Source organism: Acanthopagrus latus, chromosome 8, assembly GCF_904848185.1.
Source record: "Acanthopagrus latus isolate v.2019 chromosome 8, fAcaLat1.1, whole genome shotgun sequence".
Taxonomy (NCBI): domain Eukaryota; kingdom Metazoa; phylum Chordata; class Actinopteri; order Spariformes; family Sparidae; genus Acanthopagrus; species Acanthopagrus latus.
Genome location: NC_051046.1, coordinates 2,148,575 through 2,161,520, shown reverse-complemented (window position 1 = coordinate 2,161,520; position 12,946 = coordinate 2,148,575). Strand labels below are relative to the sequence as shown.

At 43.6% G+C, this 12,946-nt stretch overlaps 1 protein-coding gene across 10 annotated transcripts in view; it reads right to left on the bottom strand.

The window, feature by feature from the left end:
• Positions 1 to 1,920: 1,920 nt before the first annotated feature.
• Positions 1,921 to 12,946, bottom strand: part of cadps2 (Ca++-dependent secretion activator 2) — a 160,626-nt gene continuing 149,600 nt past the window's right edge. For all 10 annotated transcript variants that reach the window (XM_037106757.1, XM_037106759.1, XM_037106758.1 and 7 more), the window contains 3 exons: positions 12,010 to 12,117; positions 5,875 to 5,979; positions 1,921 to 5,278 (listed from right to left, as the gene is read on the bottom strand). In XM_037106757.1, coding sequence (XP_036962652.1) covers positions 5,108 to 5,278; positions 5,875 to 5,979; positions 12,010 to 12,117 — 384 coding nt within the window. In that variant the 3' untranslated portion in view covers positions 1,921 to 5,107. The remainder of the gene's footprint in view (positions 5,279 to 5,874; positions 5,980 to 12,009; positions 12,118 to 12,946) is intronic.

Genomic DNA, 12,946 nt, shown 5'->3' with positions numbered 1-12,946 from the left:
TGCACCTATCACCTGAGTCAGTTACATGGGGGTAAATCTGAGATAACATGACATTAGTTCAGTGAACTTTGTGCACAACTTCACACTGCAGGAACCAACCGACCGTAAGACTTGTTGCCCAATGTGGTTCCCAACTCTCGCTCCCAAGAATCCTTGGGGCCGGACACTGGGCTACAAAAAGTAGAAGTGATAAGACTGGAAACGCTGGAAATTAGCCGCCTCTGTTCAGGATCAAGAGCCGATAAAGACTCCGCCAGAGTTTCCGGCATAAGTGGGTCAAAAAGGAGCCGGTGTTGTTTTTCTTGCAATAATTTTCTATCATTTCATATTCCAGGTATTCCTCAAAAAACGTGTTTATAATAAGGAGCCACTGAACATTTTAATTTACCTTTTATACATTTAAAAATGTTTTAGTTTTTGTATTATTACCCCAAACTTCCATAAGTGGGTCAATGCATTTCTTATGGAACCTTTGATTCTAATCAGCTGTTGCTGTGAGGAATCTATTTATATTGGAACATGAACCTCATGTTAGTATTCTCTTCATCTTAAAACAGTAAGTACATTTTCAACATACTTATACATTCATGTGTGTGTGTGTGTGGAAGAGTATGTGTTATTATCATGTGTTAGCCTACTTTATAGTTAGCTATCATTAGCTAGCCACCCAAGCAAGCTAACGTTACTGTATGTGTGTCATTCATGACTATTATGTGAAACAGTACGTGTTACTATCATGTATCAACTTAGTTTTATTTATTGTTTTATTCTAACTCAATTTAGCTAACTAACCTAGCTAACATTAGATACTGTATGTTTTGTATCAGTGTCTGCAGGCGTGTTTACATTTATTCATATAGCTACACACTGATTGATAAGTTTGCTTGTCATTCACACCATTTCATGTTATTCCATCCAAGGTGGGGGAGAAATCCGAGGAGCCTATGAAGGAAGTTTACACACTTTAATTGTCAAAAAACACATTATTTCTCTCAGGTGGTTCATCTCTTCAACACACTGTGTGTTCAATGCTCTGTTTTAGCTACGGAGTGAGACGTCTCGCCTCTGTTCAATCTTTGGTGAGAGTTGCATATATGCATCACATCACGGGCAGGATGCAGCCAATCAGAGGAAGAGCAGGGCGGGTCATGTCGAGCAAGGTAGTGTGATCTAAAATAACGCTGCTACAGCAGTTACAACTGAATGTCTGCTGACTGACTGGAGTGAATATATTTAATTATAAATATAGATATTTATAAAACACCTGTGAGAGAGATGTGGTGTGGACTTAACATGCCCAAAAATGCTTCATAACACAAAACAGGAAGGGCAACAACTCAAAAAGCATCATATGACCTTTTTACACCAAGTCTCCAGCTACCTCACCTGACTTCTCATCAACATGGAGGAAGGAGATGATGACTTTTGGGTGAACTGTTCCTTTAACTGTACAGCTATAAGAGTGGTAATAATCTTCTCAGCCATTCCGATTATCCAAAAAGTTGGTGATTAATCTCATAGTTGACGACTCGTCGGTCAGTCCTGGCAGCTGCTGGCTGTAGCTAAATATTAAAGGAGAAGTTCACCCACAACGCTGCAGATGGAAGTTCAGGTAAAGTTTCATCACAGAGGAAACAATTATCATTATTTATAAATGAGCCAAAAAGCTTGTTGGGTTAAAGTCTCCAGAAGCTCCGAGATCCCAAACGGATTAGGAAACCTCACCCAACTTTCCATCAGCTCGAGGGGTGAGATAACGGCTGAATGTTCACGTTTGGGTGAACTGTTCCTTTAATGCAAGAGGTTCTGAACAGATTGCCTGTGACATCACAGTCGTTACATACCTCAGCTCATGACAAACCTTCAGTTTAACTCGTAGTTGAACAAACGACACAATAAAAAGCCTCAAGGTGAAACAGGTGCTTTAAAAACACTTTTAATCGTGACACTTAATAAGACACCTGAGCAAAACAGGTGCACAATCAGACGATATAAATATACTTCTTCATATAGATTTTTGTCCGTTTAGTTTTTGGCCTTTGAACTGCACTGACACAAACTGGATCGGACGGTTAAAAACAAACAGCAGGTTGTTGCACACAGTCGCTTTGAGGCCAAAACACTGAATTCACAGGTAAAACTCGTATTTTCTCACCGACGACACGCAAAAACAGACGGAAGTGAACAAACGAACGGCAGCGACGAGACGACTCGTCCGCGCGCTGCCGATCAGATTAAACACATCGATCAGATTAAAAACAGATCCGAGGATGCTCCTGTTGAGAAAAGAACAAAAAAAAAAGAGTCCACAATGTTCCAGTTGGTTGGCACGTTTTCTAAGACTTTGATCGGCGTTGGATATGATGCACATCAGGCAGTACGACCATATCACTCTACAGCTCAATATTATTCTTCACGACAGTAAAAATCACAATGAACAGAGATGACTGCAGATCTGCAACGACATCGACGTGTACTTCTGAACATTTACTCCCTCAACTCAGAGAGTTTCAATGCAGCTTCAACACTTTTTAAGACCTTCGCGTGGTTGTTTGTTGAGATACTTTATTCTTTTTAATTTTTGCACCTGAGGCCACCAGTTGTCGTTTGGCAGCGGGGACATTTCGAGCTACAGCAGGTTCAGATTGAGGGACTACAGCAACGTTTTATCAGCTTGGAGTTGTAAGAGCTCTAACTACAGACGTGAGACACCGAACATCAAACATTAAGACATCATTTACTTTGTGTTATTGTTCCGAAGGCTCAACACTGAACCGACAATTCTGCAAAACCCCCAAATAAAGTTATTGGAAGTTCGCCGATCTAACACACCGGTCAGAGCGGAAAACAAAAATCACTTTCACGTCCATTGTTTAGTTACCAAACATGAGCGGGTGCATTCACTTTCCAAACAAAGTGGATCAGATCATCTGCATAACATGTTGGTTTATTTTCAGTCTGATTCATCTGACAGCTTCTGCATTTCCAGACTTGTCTCACTTCTTTTACCAGACGTCACTCCGACTTCAGATCTCAGATGTAAACTTGGTGGGTTCATCTCTTCAAACAGGTATCTGCATGTGAATTCAAAATCTGGAGGCAAGGGACCTACGTAAGTCTACGTTGTATTGGCCAATTGGAGAGCAAAAGATGGAGAATATAATCTGGGTTTTTAATCGGCATCTTAAAAATATTCACACGTAGATATCTGTATACTGTCAACCATAAAGACATGAAGGGTAATAAAACAATAATCAGCTTTTAACGTCGGATTAGGCGACTGAAAAACACTAGCTGACGTGACGGTTGATGAACGCAGACGTTCAGTCTGCGACGAGGAGAATCAGTCTCGACTTTACTGACATAAAAGACACATCGGTACTGAAACTTTGGCGTTGGATGTAAACGAGTCCAACATTCAACTGTACGTTGGCTATTCAACAAAATCAAACCATATCAACAAGTCACAAAGACATGAAGGGATAACCTGAATGATTAAAACAGAACCTTACAATTCCAAGCTTCCCGTGAATAAAAATAAATCTTCTGATTGATTTCACTGCTGTTGCCGTCGGCAGTATCGTGTCGCGGCTCGCTCGGACTCTCGGGGCTTCAGCGCTGCCGCAGCCTTCGGCGTTTTTTGAACAACAAGCTACAACTGGATGAAAAGAAAACAGGAAAGCGCTGCGCTGTGGGCGGAACGCTGAGCTCGACTGTACAAAGTGACATCAATTAGAGTATGGCTGCACGAGGAGGAGGGCGGGGCTTCCTGTCCTGCAGGTGAGAGAGGGAGGACGAGGTTTGTCTCGGCACCACGTCCTTCAGGTGCCTCGCCTCACCTTGACTTCCTGTTTTGTCGTACATTCTCACTCGTGGACGTGTTCGCACGGCAGCGTCCAGACTATGAGGATGTGACAGGCCGGGTGTGAGGAGGAGGAGGAGGAGGAGGAGGAGAGGGTGGGTGTCGCTACCTGGCGTCCATCCTTCACCGATCAGGACCTCCAGTCACCGGAAATGATACGTGGCCTCAACAGCTCTCTGCACGACCACGGTGTGATCTTGTTCTGGAGAATAGAGGACTATAATATTGTTTTTAGAGCGAGGATAAAGTCCGCAACCTGTATAAATCTGATGTTTTCTTTTCTTACAGTGATCTGACAAAGTGTACGTACGCTTGTTAAATAAATTTGATATACTTTCTATTATTACTGTAACTAATAAGTGATTATTGGTTTACTTCTAATGATAAAAAACATCTCGTCACACATTGTCCATTATCACTGAACTGTAGGTAGTGACGGCTGTCTTAAGTAATATACTAGCAAGATTATGTTATCTATTAAGCTAACGTAAATCGGATAACGTAACGGATAATGATACAGTTTTTAAAATCTATAAAATTTCATTCTCGACTGTGGCCGAGTGAAGCAAGCTAACATTAGCACAGTATGCTCTGTTTTCTGTTTTATTTCCTCTTAAAATATGAGACAACACAGTCACATCCCTGCTTGCTAGCTAATGTTAGCATAACTTTTCCTGCAGGTGATAACACGAGGCCAGGTATCCATTTGTGTTTGTTATGGTTCAACTGTACTAGTCAACTCTGTTTCAGTTAATATTTAGATTATATTTCTTGTTGAAACACATCTGTAGATCTGTAGCTAATGAGTGAGCTACATGTTGTTAGCTTGCTAGCCTACCTAATGTTTGCGTTAACTGTCCCTGCTGACATAAAAATGTTAATATTTAAATATGTTAATGTTTCTGCTCATTCTCCCACATGGGAATTTAAAAATACTTGCTGACTTCAGTTTCAGATTAAAACCAGTCTAACACCCACAACTTGGCGCACTAGCTAACGTTAGCATAACTTGTCCTGTTGGTGTAAACAGCACGACTGTTTGGTCCAGCAGTAATCTATTACTTCTGTATTCTCAGCGAGCCTGATATTAGATTATATTTGTTGAGTTTGAGCCTAGAATTAAGATTTTAATGAGACGCACTCAGAGTTCAGCAGAGGACTCATATCATTGTGACCGACGGTCCTGATCTGTCGGAGAGGATGATAATCGAGTAGTGTCGGTGGGTGAAGGTTCGATGTGTGTGTTCAGTCGTCCTCCTCGTCGCTGTCTCTCATGCTGATGCCCTGCAGGCCGTCTCCGGCCTTGACGGCGGCTGTGGCTTCCTCCACCGTCAGACGGTTGTAGATGGTCTCGTAGCTCTTGTTGTTCAGCGTGCCGTCCAGGACGCCCTGCAGCCGGAAGTCACGGTAGGTCTTCTGTTGGTGGGAGGGTGGAGGGGTGGAGGGGTGGAGATAGGTAAAAGGAGAAGGGAGGGAAAGACAGACAGCATCTTAGGAATGCAGCGAGCAGGAGGAGGCGGCTGCCGTTCGGACAAAAGCGGCAAGATTGAGGCTCAAGGACGAGTCTTTTATGTGTCGGACCGGGAAGGCAAACTGAGGCATCCGAGGGGTTTTTACCTTCAGTCAGAAGCCATTATAATTCCACGTCTCGTCGCTTTCAAGTTAAACTCGCACGTCTCTGTACATTAGCAAACTATGAAAAGACAAAAGCAGCGAGCAGCAGAACACAGTTGAGCAGTTTTCTCTTTCATGTCTCGTCGCCTCTTCACACCGCTGCCGCTGCTTTCAAGGACACTTCGGGCTGGTTTGTCTTTAGCGTTTCTTATTTTCCTCCCATTTCACTTGTGACTGTTTTTACACGAACAAGCCAAATTTTAAAAATGCTTTCTTTTAAACTCGACACAACCCGTCTCAGGATCACCGCAGCTCTTACAGGTAAAACTAACCTGTCACTCAGAGCGACACACAAAATGTATTTCTGACAGAAGTTCTGGTCTCGTTCGGTTCTTTACCTTCACGATTTTGATGAGTGTTTTCAGCTGGTACATGTGGAGCTGCAGGTCCAATCTGTCCGTCAGCCAGACGCACACCGCCTTGGTGGAGCCGGTGTACCATTGCTGTAAAAAAACAAAACAAAAACAAACAGAAGGCAAATTTATTTACCTGTCAAATTTCAACCCAACGATAAAAAGTATTGTTTAGATAGAAATTATCTGGAACAACTGGATGCGCCTGTAATCCTGCATTCGCTCTGATGGAAACTTCACTGGTTGCAAAGAGACGTCTGACTTAATGTAAGCTTATGAGAAAATGACCCTAATTCTCACTCGATTTATTACCACAGCAAACAGTTTCCTAATGAGTTTATGGTCTCGACTGCTGTTTCCAAGTCTTCATCAATAATTCACCCATTCGTCTCATCGGTCACTTATTTATAACATGTGTTTATTCAAATATTCTTACCAAATTAATAACAGGAAGTCTTTTGTTGTTCACCAGAAAAAAGAATCTGTCAATTTCAAAATTCACATCTCCACTTGTTTTTTTAACTTTAACATCTGAAAAATGTGTCAACATGAACCTCGATGACATCAAGTGGGAAAACTTATGGATTTTGGTGAGTTGGTGTGGAATGACCTTTCTGTGAATTGCGGTCCATTCTACAGACCAGACGATAAAGCAGGTGTGACGACCACTCGCGTCCTCGAGCTCTCAGCCAGATACGATCAGGATTTCCTCCCCAGATTCCCCATCGTGTCCAAATACGCTCACTGCCGGCTCCAAAACGACGGTGACGGCCGTGATGCCAAACTCAAGAAGCTCAAAACAGAAGTCCACAAAGCTCTGTGACACCATGACGTCTCCCACTGGACACCGCTGTGTTTCAAGATCGCAACTTTTCATAAATCTTGTACCTTTGTAACCGAAGCCCGAGCTACTAAAACACAAAATGGCTCTGAGACGGTGAACGAAGTCTCAGTGTGACCAAAACTCACATCAGGAGAAATGAAAAGACTTTAGACTCATACAAAGAAGTTGGTTTTCTTCCAGTTCACTTCAACACATTTATTAGTCATTAGAGGACCTGCAGTCTAAAACACTCAGCTCTGATTTAACACACTGACCCTTTAAAGTGCAGATTATTAAATCAGATTCTCTAATAGCAGGATTTGACGTCAGACGTTCAGAGGCCAGAAATTTCCTCCAAAAACGATATAAATAAAAGAGGACATTATGTTAACGCTGTCACAGTCACTCTCTGAGCAGCGATCGCTGATGGCCGTCGCTCCCGTGCGTTTGCCGAGGAGTTCAGATGATCGCTGCTTCGAAAAAACGCCTCGCTTCAGTCCCGCTGACAACACGAGGTCAGAGGACGCGTGGCGTCGAAACGGCAAAACTCTAAAAGGTGAAAACATTTACCTATTCAAAGGCGCCAATTTACTGGAAAACTCCTGAATGCTTCGCGTCAAGGGAAGAGTTCACAGCTCGGCTTCGACCTTCAGAGGAGGGAAAAAAAAAAAAAAACAGTTTCCGTCTTTGTAAATTTCATTAAACGCTCTTCCTTCACACCTTCTGCCACCGGGCCACAGCTGCAGGGAAATCAAACACACCTTTTCTCACCTGAGGAGCGATCCTCACTTACAGCAGCATTCAACACTCTGCTGGTACAATGCACACATCGGGTGGCTTTATTCAGTTACCAGTCAAACAAGAACGTTCGGGGAAATTGCTCTGACACAGTAATGACCCGTAATATTCAGATCTGCTTCAAGAGCCGCTGGCAGACTTAATTTCACACTGACAAGAACAGTAATTATCTTCCAATTTGACAGAGAAAAAAACAGTCCAAAGGGTGTTTCAGACACTTGACAAAAGCCAAAACACGTCCGCGATCATTCGAGGGTCACGCAAATATTTGATTACATCTATTGTGGGAACGACCTCTGACCTCCTTCACACTGGCTCCTTTTAATTATGTCAAAGTAATGAAGCAGTTTTTCACCCAGTCCAAGTTGTTGAGTTACAACTAATGGCAAAGAAAATATACGCTGACGTTCAAACGAGGAGACGAGTTTAATCAGCGGCCCGGATTTATTTTCTCTCCCGTCTGGCGGAAACAGAACCGGATGCTTTGCTTTGTGAGAGACTAACAAATTCTGCAAATGCTTCTGAAACAGAATCTGATCTTGATGATGTCAACTTGTGTGTGTGATCACAGCTGATCAGGGAAAAAAAAAAAAAGAAGAAGAAAAACCCCGAAACACACACAAAGTTTAACTGCTGCCATTTTGTTTGTGTGACCTGACGAGACACGAATCCTCGAGAAGATCATCTGAAACACGTCCAGTCGGAGAAATTCCTCCGACCAAAGCAAATTAAATTCTCCTCATGTCTTCTCATCACAGGAATCAGGATAATAATCATGTTTTCATCCAGGAAATGCACATCAGCGCTCTCCAACAGAACAATGTGCAGACGTGTGCGATCGTATTTGCTGACTACAGTTTTAATGTTCGTTGTTTTGGTTCCTATTTTTCTTTATTTTGACATTTTCCTTCCAGGTTGTATGAAACATTCTGATTTGCCGTCATGTCGTGTACATTTTCATATCCTTACATGTGTGTGAGGAGGACAGTGTCACTGATTCTGGCTAATATTGGCATTTCTCCCCCTCCCTCCCTCCCTCCCTCCATCATTTCCTCCTCCTCTCACTCTCCACATTAAATATTTTTTTTCCTTCGCTGGACTCCGTGTTGTATGCTAATCAGCTCGCTGAGTTAACAGCTGCTCGAAGATGTTGAAATTACTGGATGATATTTGCTGCTCCTGTGATGATTTTCTTCTGATTTCCGTCCTCCTCCTCCTCCTCTCAGTGAAACGTTTATTTGAGTCTCTGGGAGGCGAGTTTTTCCTCAGATCGGCTAATCAGCTGCCTGGCGGTCGCCTCGCGAGCCGCGTTAACTGACGTGGAAATTGAGTACGAAGACGCTCCTTAATTGAGCTGATTAGAGGACGAGAGTGAAAACAGATGGAGGGAATATGTGGGGGGTGGGGAGGAGGAGGAGGAGGGTGGAGGCTGGTCTGCACAGCATTGTGGGTCGGCATGAGTCCTGTCAGAGACGATATGATGAAAGGAGGGGAGGGAGCTTCCCCGATGGTGTCACAGTAATGATGTCATTAATACATTTTACACATATTCTTAAAATTCAAAGTCATTTGAACTTTTGAGTCCTTTTGAGTCATTTTTGTTGAGATCACTTTTTCTTCCAGTGTCATTTTCTTGATTTTCTTCTTTCATGATGCTGAAATTCCTGAATGTAGATAAAACGACGCTCGCTGTGACGCGTAGTGAAGTATTTTGTCCTTGACGTTTCATCTGAGATCGTTCGTTTTGTCAAAAGGATGAAACCGTCAGCAACGTGTGATTTCTTCTTCTCTCTCTTTCCACCTCGCTACCTTCCATTTGGACGCAGTCCTAAATGTAAACTTATAATGTTAAACATTTTATGTTATTAAAAAAAATATGAAAAAAATCACTCCTGAAGGCCGAATCTGAGATGAAATGATTTCATGTCAAGAGATCCACAGCGCTCGCTCGCACTTCTTCTTCTTTTTTTTTTTTTTGCAGCGTCCTTGTCAGCTGCTTCATCAAGGTTATTTGGCTCCTAATGTGAAGAGGATGGAGCTGTGTGTGTGTGTGTGTTAGTGTGTGTGTGTGTGTTAATGTGTGTGTGTGTGTGTGTGGGCATGTGTATTACACTCCTCTCCACACAAAGACGTTCCCTGGTGAGCACTCGTGGACAAATAGACGGACAGCCACATGTGAGCATGCACACGCCGAACAAAAAAAAAAAACAGAAATCACCGAAACGTTGACATCAGCTCACGTCCTCGTCCTGTTTCTCGTCACTTTGCTCGCCTTCTTCTTCTTCTTCTTCTTCTTTCCATCCGTCGGCGTTGAACAAACGCTTTTTGTTTAAAGAAAAGGCGCCTTAAATGAATTTGAGTTCGACTCCTTCAGACGCTTATAGACAAGACGACGGCCTGGCAGGAGGCCCGACGCTGCTGTATGAACACAGGTTTACTTTCTTTGTTGCACACTAACTGTGTGTGAGTGTGTGTGTGTGTGTGTGTGTGTGTGTGTGTGTGTGTGTGTTCAAGGGTGAGCGGAGACACTTTGAGGCCCCGCCGTCACCTCCTCGTTGGTGCATGACTGGGCGCTTCTGAGCTCTATTAGACTCATTCTCCTCAACCCCCTCCCCACACACACACACACGCACACACACACACACTCGGATCAGCACAGTGCAGCTCGAGCCTCAGCCACAATGCTCCGAACCCTCAGCGGAGGCGGCAGGTGGCAGAAATCCATCGCTCTGCTTCGTGCTGCTAATGTGTACGAAGGTCTGAGCCGCCATGTCTGCTGCATTGACTCACGGCGGCGAGCTGAGGCGTGTTTGGCAACTCGGCGCTAAAATATTCGTATAAATCTGAATCCTGGTGGGGGGGTGGTCGGTGGATGGATGGACGGGTGGATGGATGGATGGAGGTGTGTGTGTGTGTGTGTGTGTGTGCAGCTCCTGCAGAGCGAGCCGACAGCTCTCGGTGTTTCCTAAGTGATAAACAGGTCAACAGAAGCAGTCTGTGTTTTCAGCCTCAAACAGACCTGCCGCTGCTCCGAAAGTGGAGAATCAAACCTCACACACCGGCGGCAGCGACGCCCGACTGCGAGCTGCATGTGCAGAGATTTTTATCAGCACAGTGAGTTTTCATACGAGTGTTTCTTATGAAAAGATCAGACACCAGAACAGCTTATTGTGAAATTACAATTTGCAGTGCAGCAATAAAGATAAATTAAAGAGGTCGTGTGGTGCTAATTTTCAGGTTCATGCTTTTATTTTGGTGTCCAGGTAGAATAAGTTTACATACTTTTAATTTCTAAAAAACACATTATTTTTCTGGCGTGGTTCAAACTGTGTCTTGAACGCTCTGTTTTAGCGACGGAGTGAGACATCCCGCCTCTGTTCAATCTTTGATGAGAGTTGCACATGCGCATTACTTAATGGAAAGGATGCAGCCAATCAGAAGCAGAGCAAGGTAGTGTGATCTAAAATAACGCAGCTGCCGACTGACTGGAGTGAAAACACTTTATGATGAATATATTCATATATTTATATAACAGCTGTTACACAGCGACACATGTAAGTTACAGAGGTAAAGGTTCGACTCCAAACCAGGTGACTCAGGTGGAGCAGAAGAGCTACACAATAAAATAAAAGGCGGGAACCCAAAAAGCAGACTATGACCTGGAATCATTTTGCCCTCATAAATCATCTGGAAACTATGAACTGAGGAAATAAATCAAGTGAGAAGTTGGGTCATTTCCCATAAGCTTACATACAATTTAGAATTTGCAACCAGTGCTCGGCTTCACTTTTTAAAACTTTCATACAGCCGATGCTTAAATTGAAATTTAGAAATCGCACCGCTGTGTGGACCTGAAGACTCTCAAGTGTTTGCAGTTCAAGAGAAAATGGAACTGAATTTGAACAGTGACAATATTTCAAGGTGGTTAGTAAAAGGAAAAAAACTTTTTCTCATTGATTCCTCATTTACCCGAGTGTGTTTATTTATTTTTTTTGTCTGATGAGGCTGTGAACCCGCCTGCAGAATCCACCTTTACTATGTCCTCATTCCACCTCCGGCTGACGGGAGGGAACGCCACGACCGCTACACCACTTCCTCTCTCGTTAACCCGGCTTTTTTTTTGTCACAAACGGCACGGCGCTGAATATTGTGTGAGCGGGTCACGGCTGATGTCGTCTTCATAAACACACAAACTGTTGTGGCTTCATCTTCAATTAGTCAAGAAGTCGTTCAAATGATTTGTTTGTGTTGTTTGTAACCTCCCCCCACACCTGCAGAGACCACTGCCTTCATGTTTTGTGTTTTATTTCAGGTTTCTTTGGTACATTTTTGTCTTTCCAGTTTTTTTTAGGATGTTTTAACTCTGGACACTTTTAGTTTGCAATGACAGATTGGTGGTGATCATGGTGTTATCATGACTGATAGACACGGCGACCAACGCTACCAACATAAGTTGCAATGAAGTGTGTTTGTCTTTCAAAACAAGAATGAGCACTCACGTCGAACACCTTCTCGACGTAGAGCTCGTCGTTGACGCGGTCTCGGAGGATGTCCTGGTTCTGCCGTACGAAGGTGATGTAGGTGTCGGCCAGATCCATCCCCGGTTTCTGCGGGAGAGACGACACAGTCAGTCTGAAGACGACTCCAACACAGGTGGAGGCTGAACATGGAGACAGACGCCACACATTCGCAGCCTGGTGTTGAAGACGTGAACGTGGCCGGTGCTCATGGTGCACGTTTCACTGCACAGACAACAGTGAAGCGTGAGTTCACCGGCAGGGTTTTGTGATCACAGTGAGATGGAACAGAAAATAATGAAAAGAAGAAAACAAAAACAACGAAGCATCGCGGGCTGACGTCTCGCCAACGCTTCCATTAGCTCTGTTCAATGTTTTCAATATTTTTCCTCTGACGTCCTCTACCCGCTCCGCTTCACCTCTCATGTTGAGTTTCATGAAAGCAGCCGTAAGTGTTGACGTACTGTAGCTACAGTTTAGCGCCGCTAGCTGAGCGCTGCAGCTAACACCGCTATCACAGCGACTGCCGGGGCGAAGAAGTGTTCATGGATTAGGTTCAAGTTTTATCTTGCAGTGAAGAGACCGAAGTGAATGCCAACGGAGAAAAAAATAGAGACGGCTGGACTTGAGTAGAACATAATATTAGTTGGTTTGCTAACGTTATCCAGTATGAATTGTGTTATTGCTCTTGCTCGATGTTTTAACTCGGTAGGTGTTGATTAAAAGCCACAGCAGCTCATATCCACAGCGGTTCAGCTGGTAGCGTTTTACAGTGCGATCGTCTCTGGTTCATGTTACGTTGAGCTGTGTGCAGCGTTTGTCTTGCATTTTTGTAGCACTGTTCCAGTCTACTGACGGCTCAAAGTGCTTTACAACACATGCCACATTCACTCATTCACACACACATTCAGGAGCAATT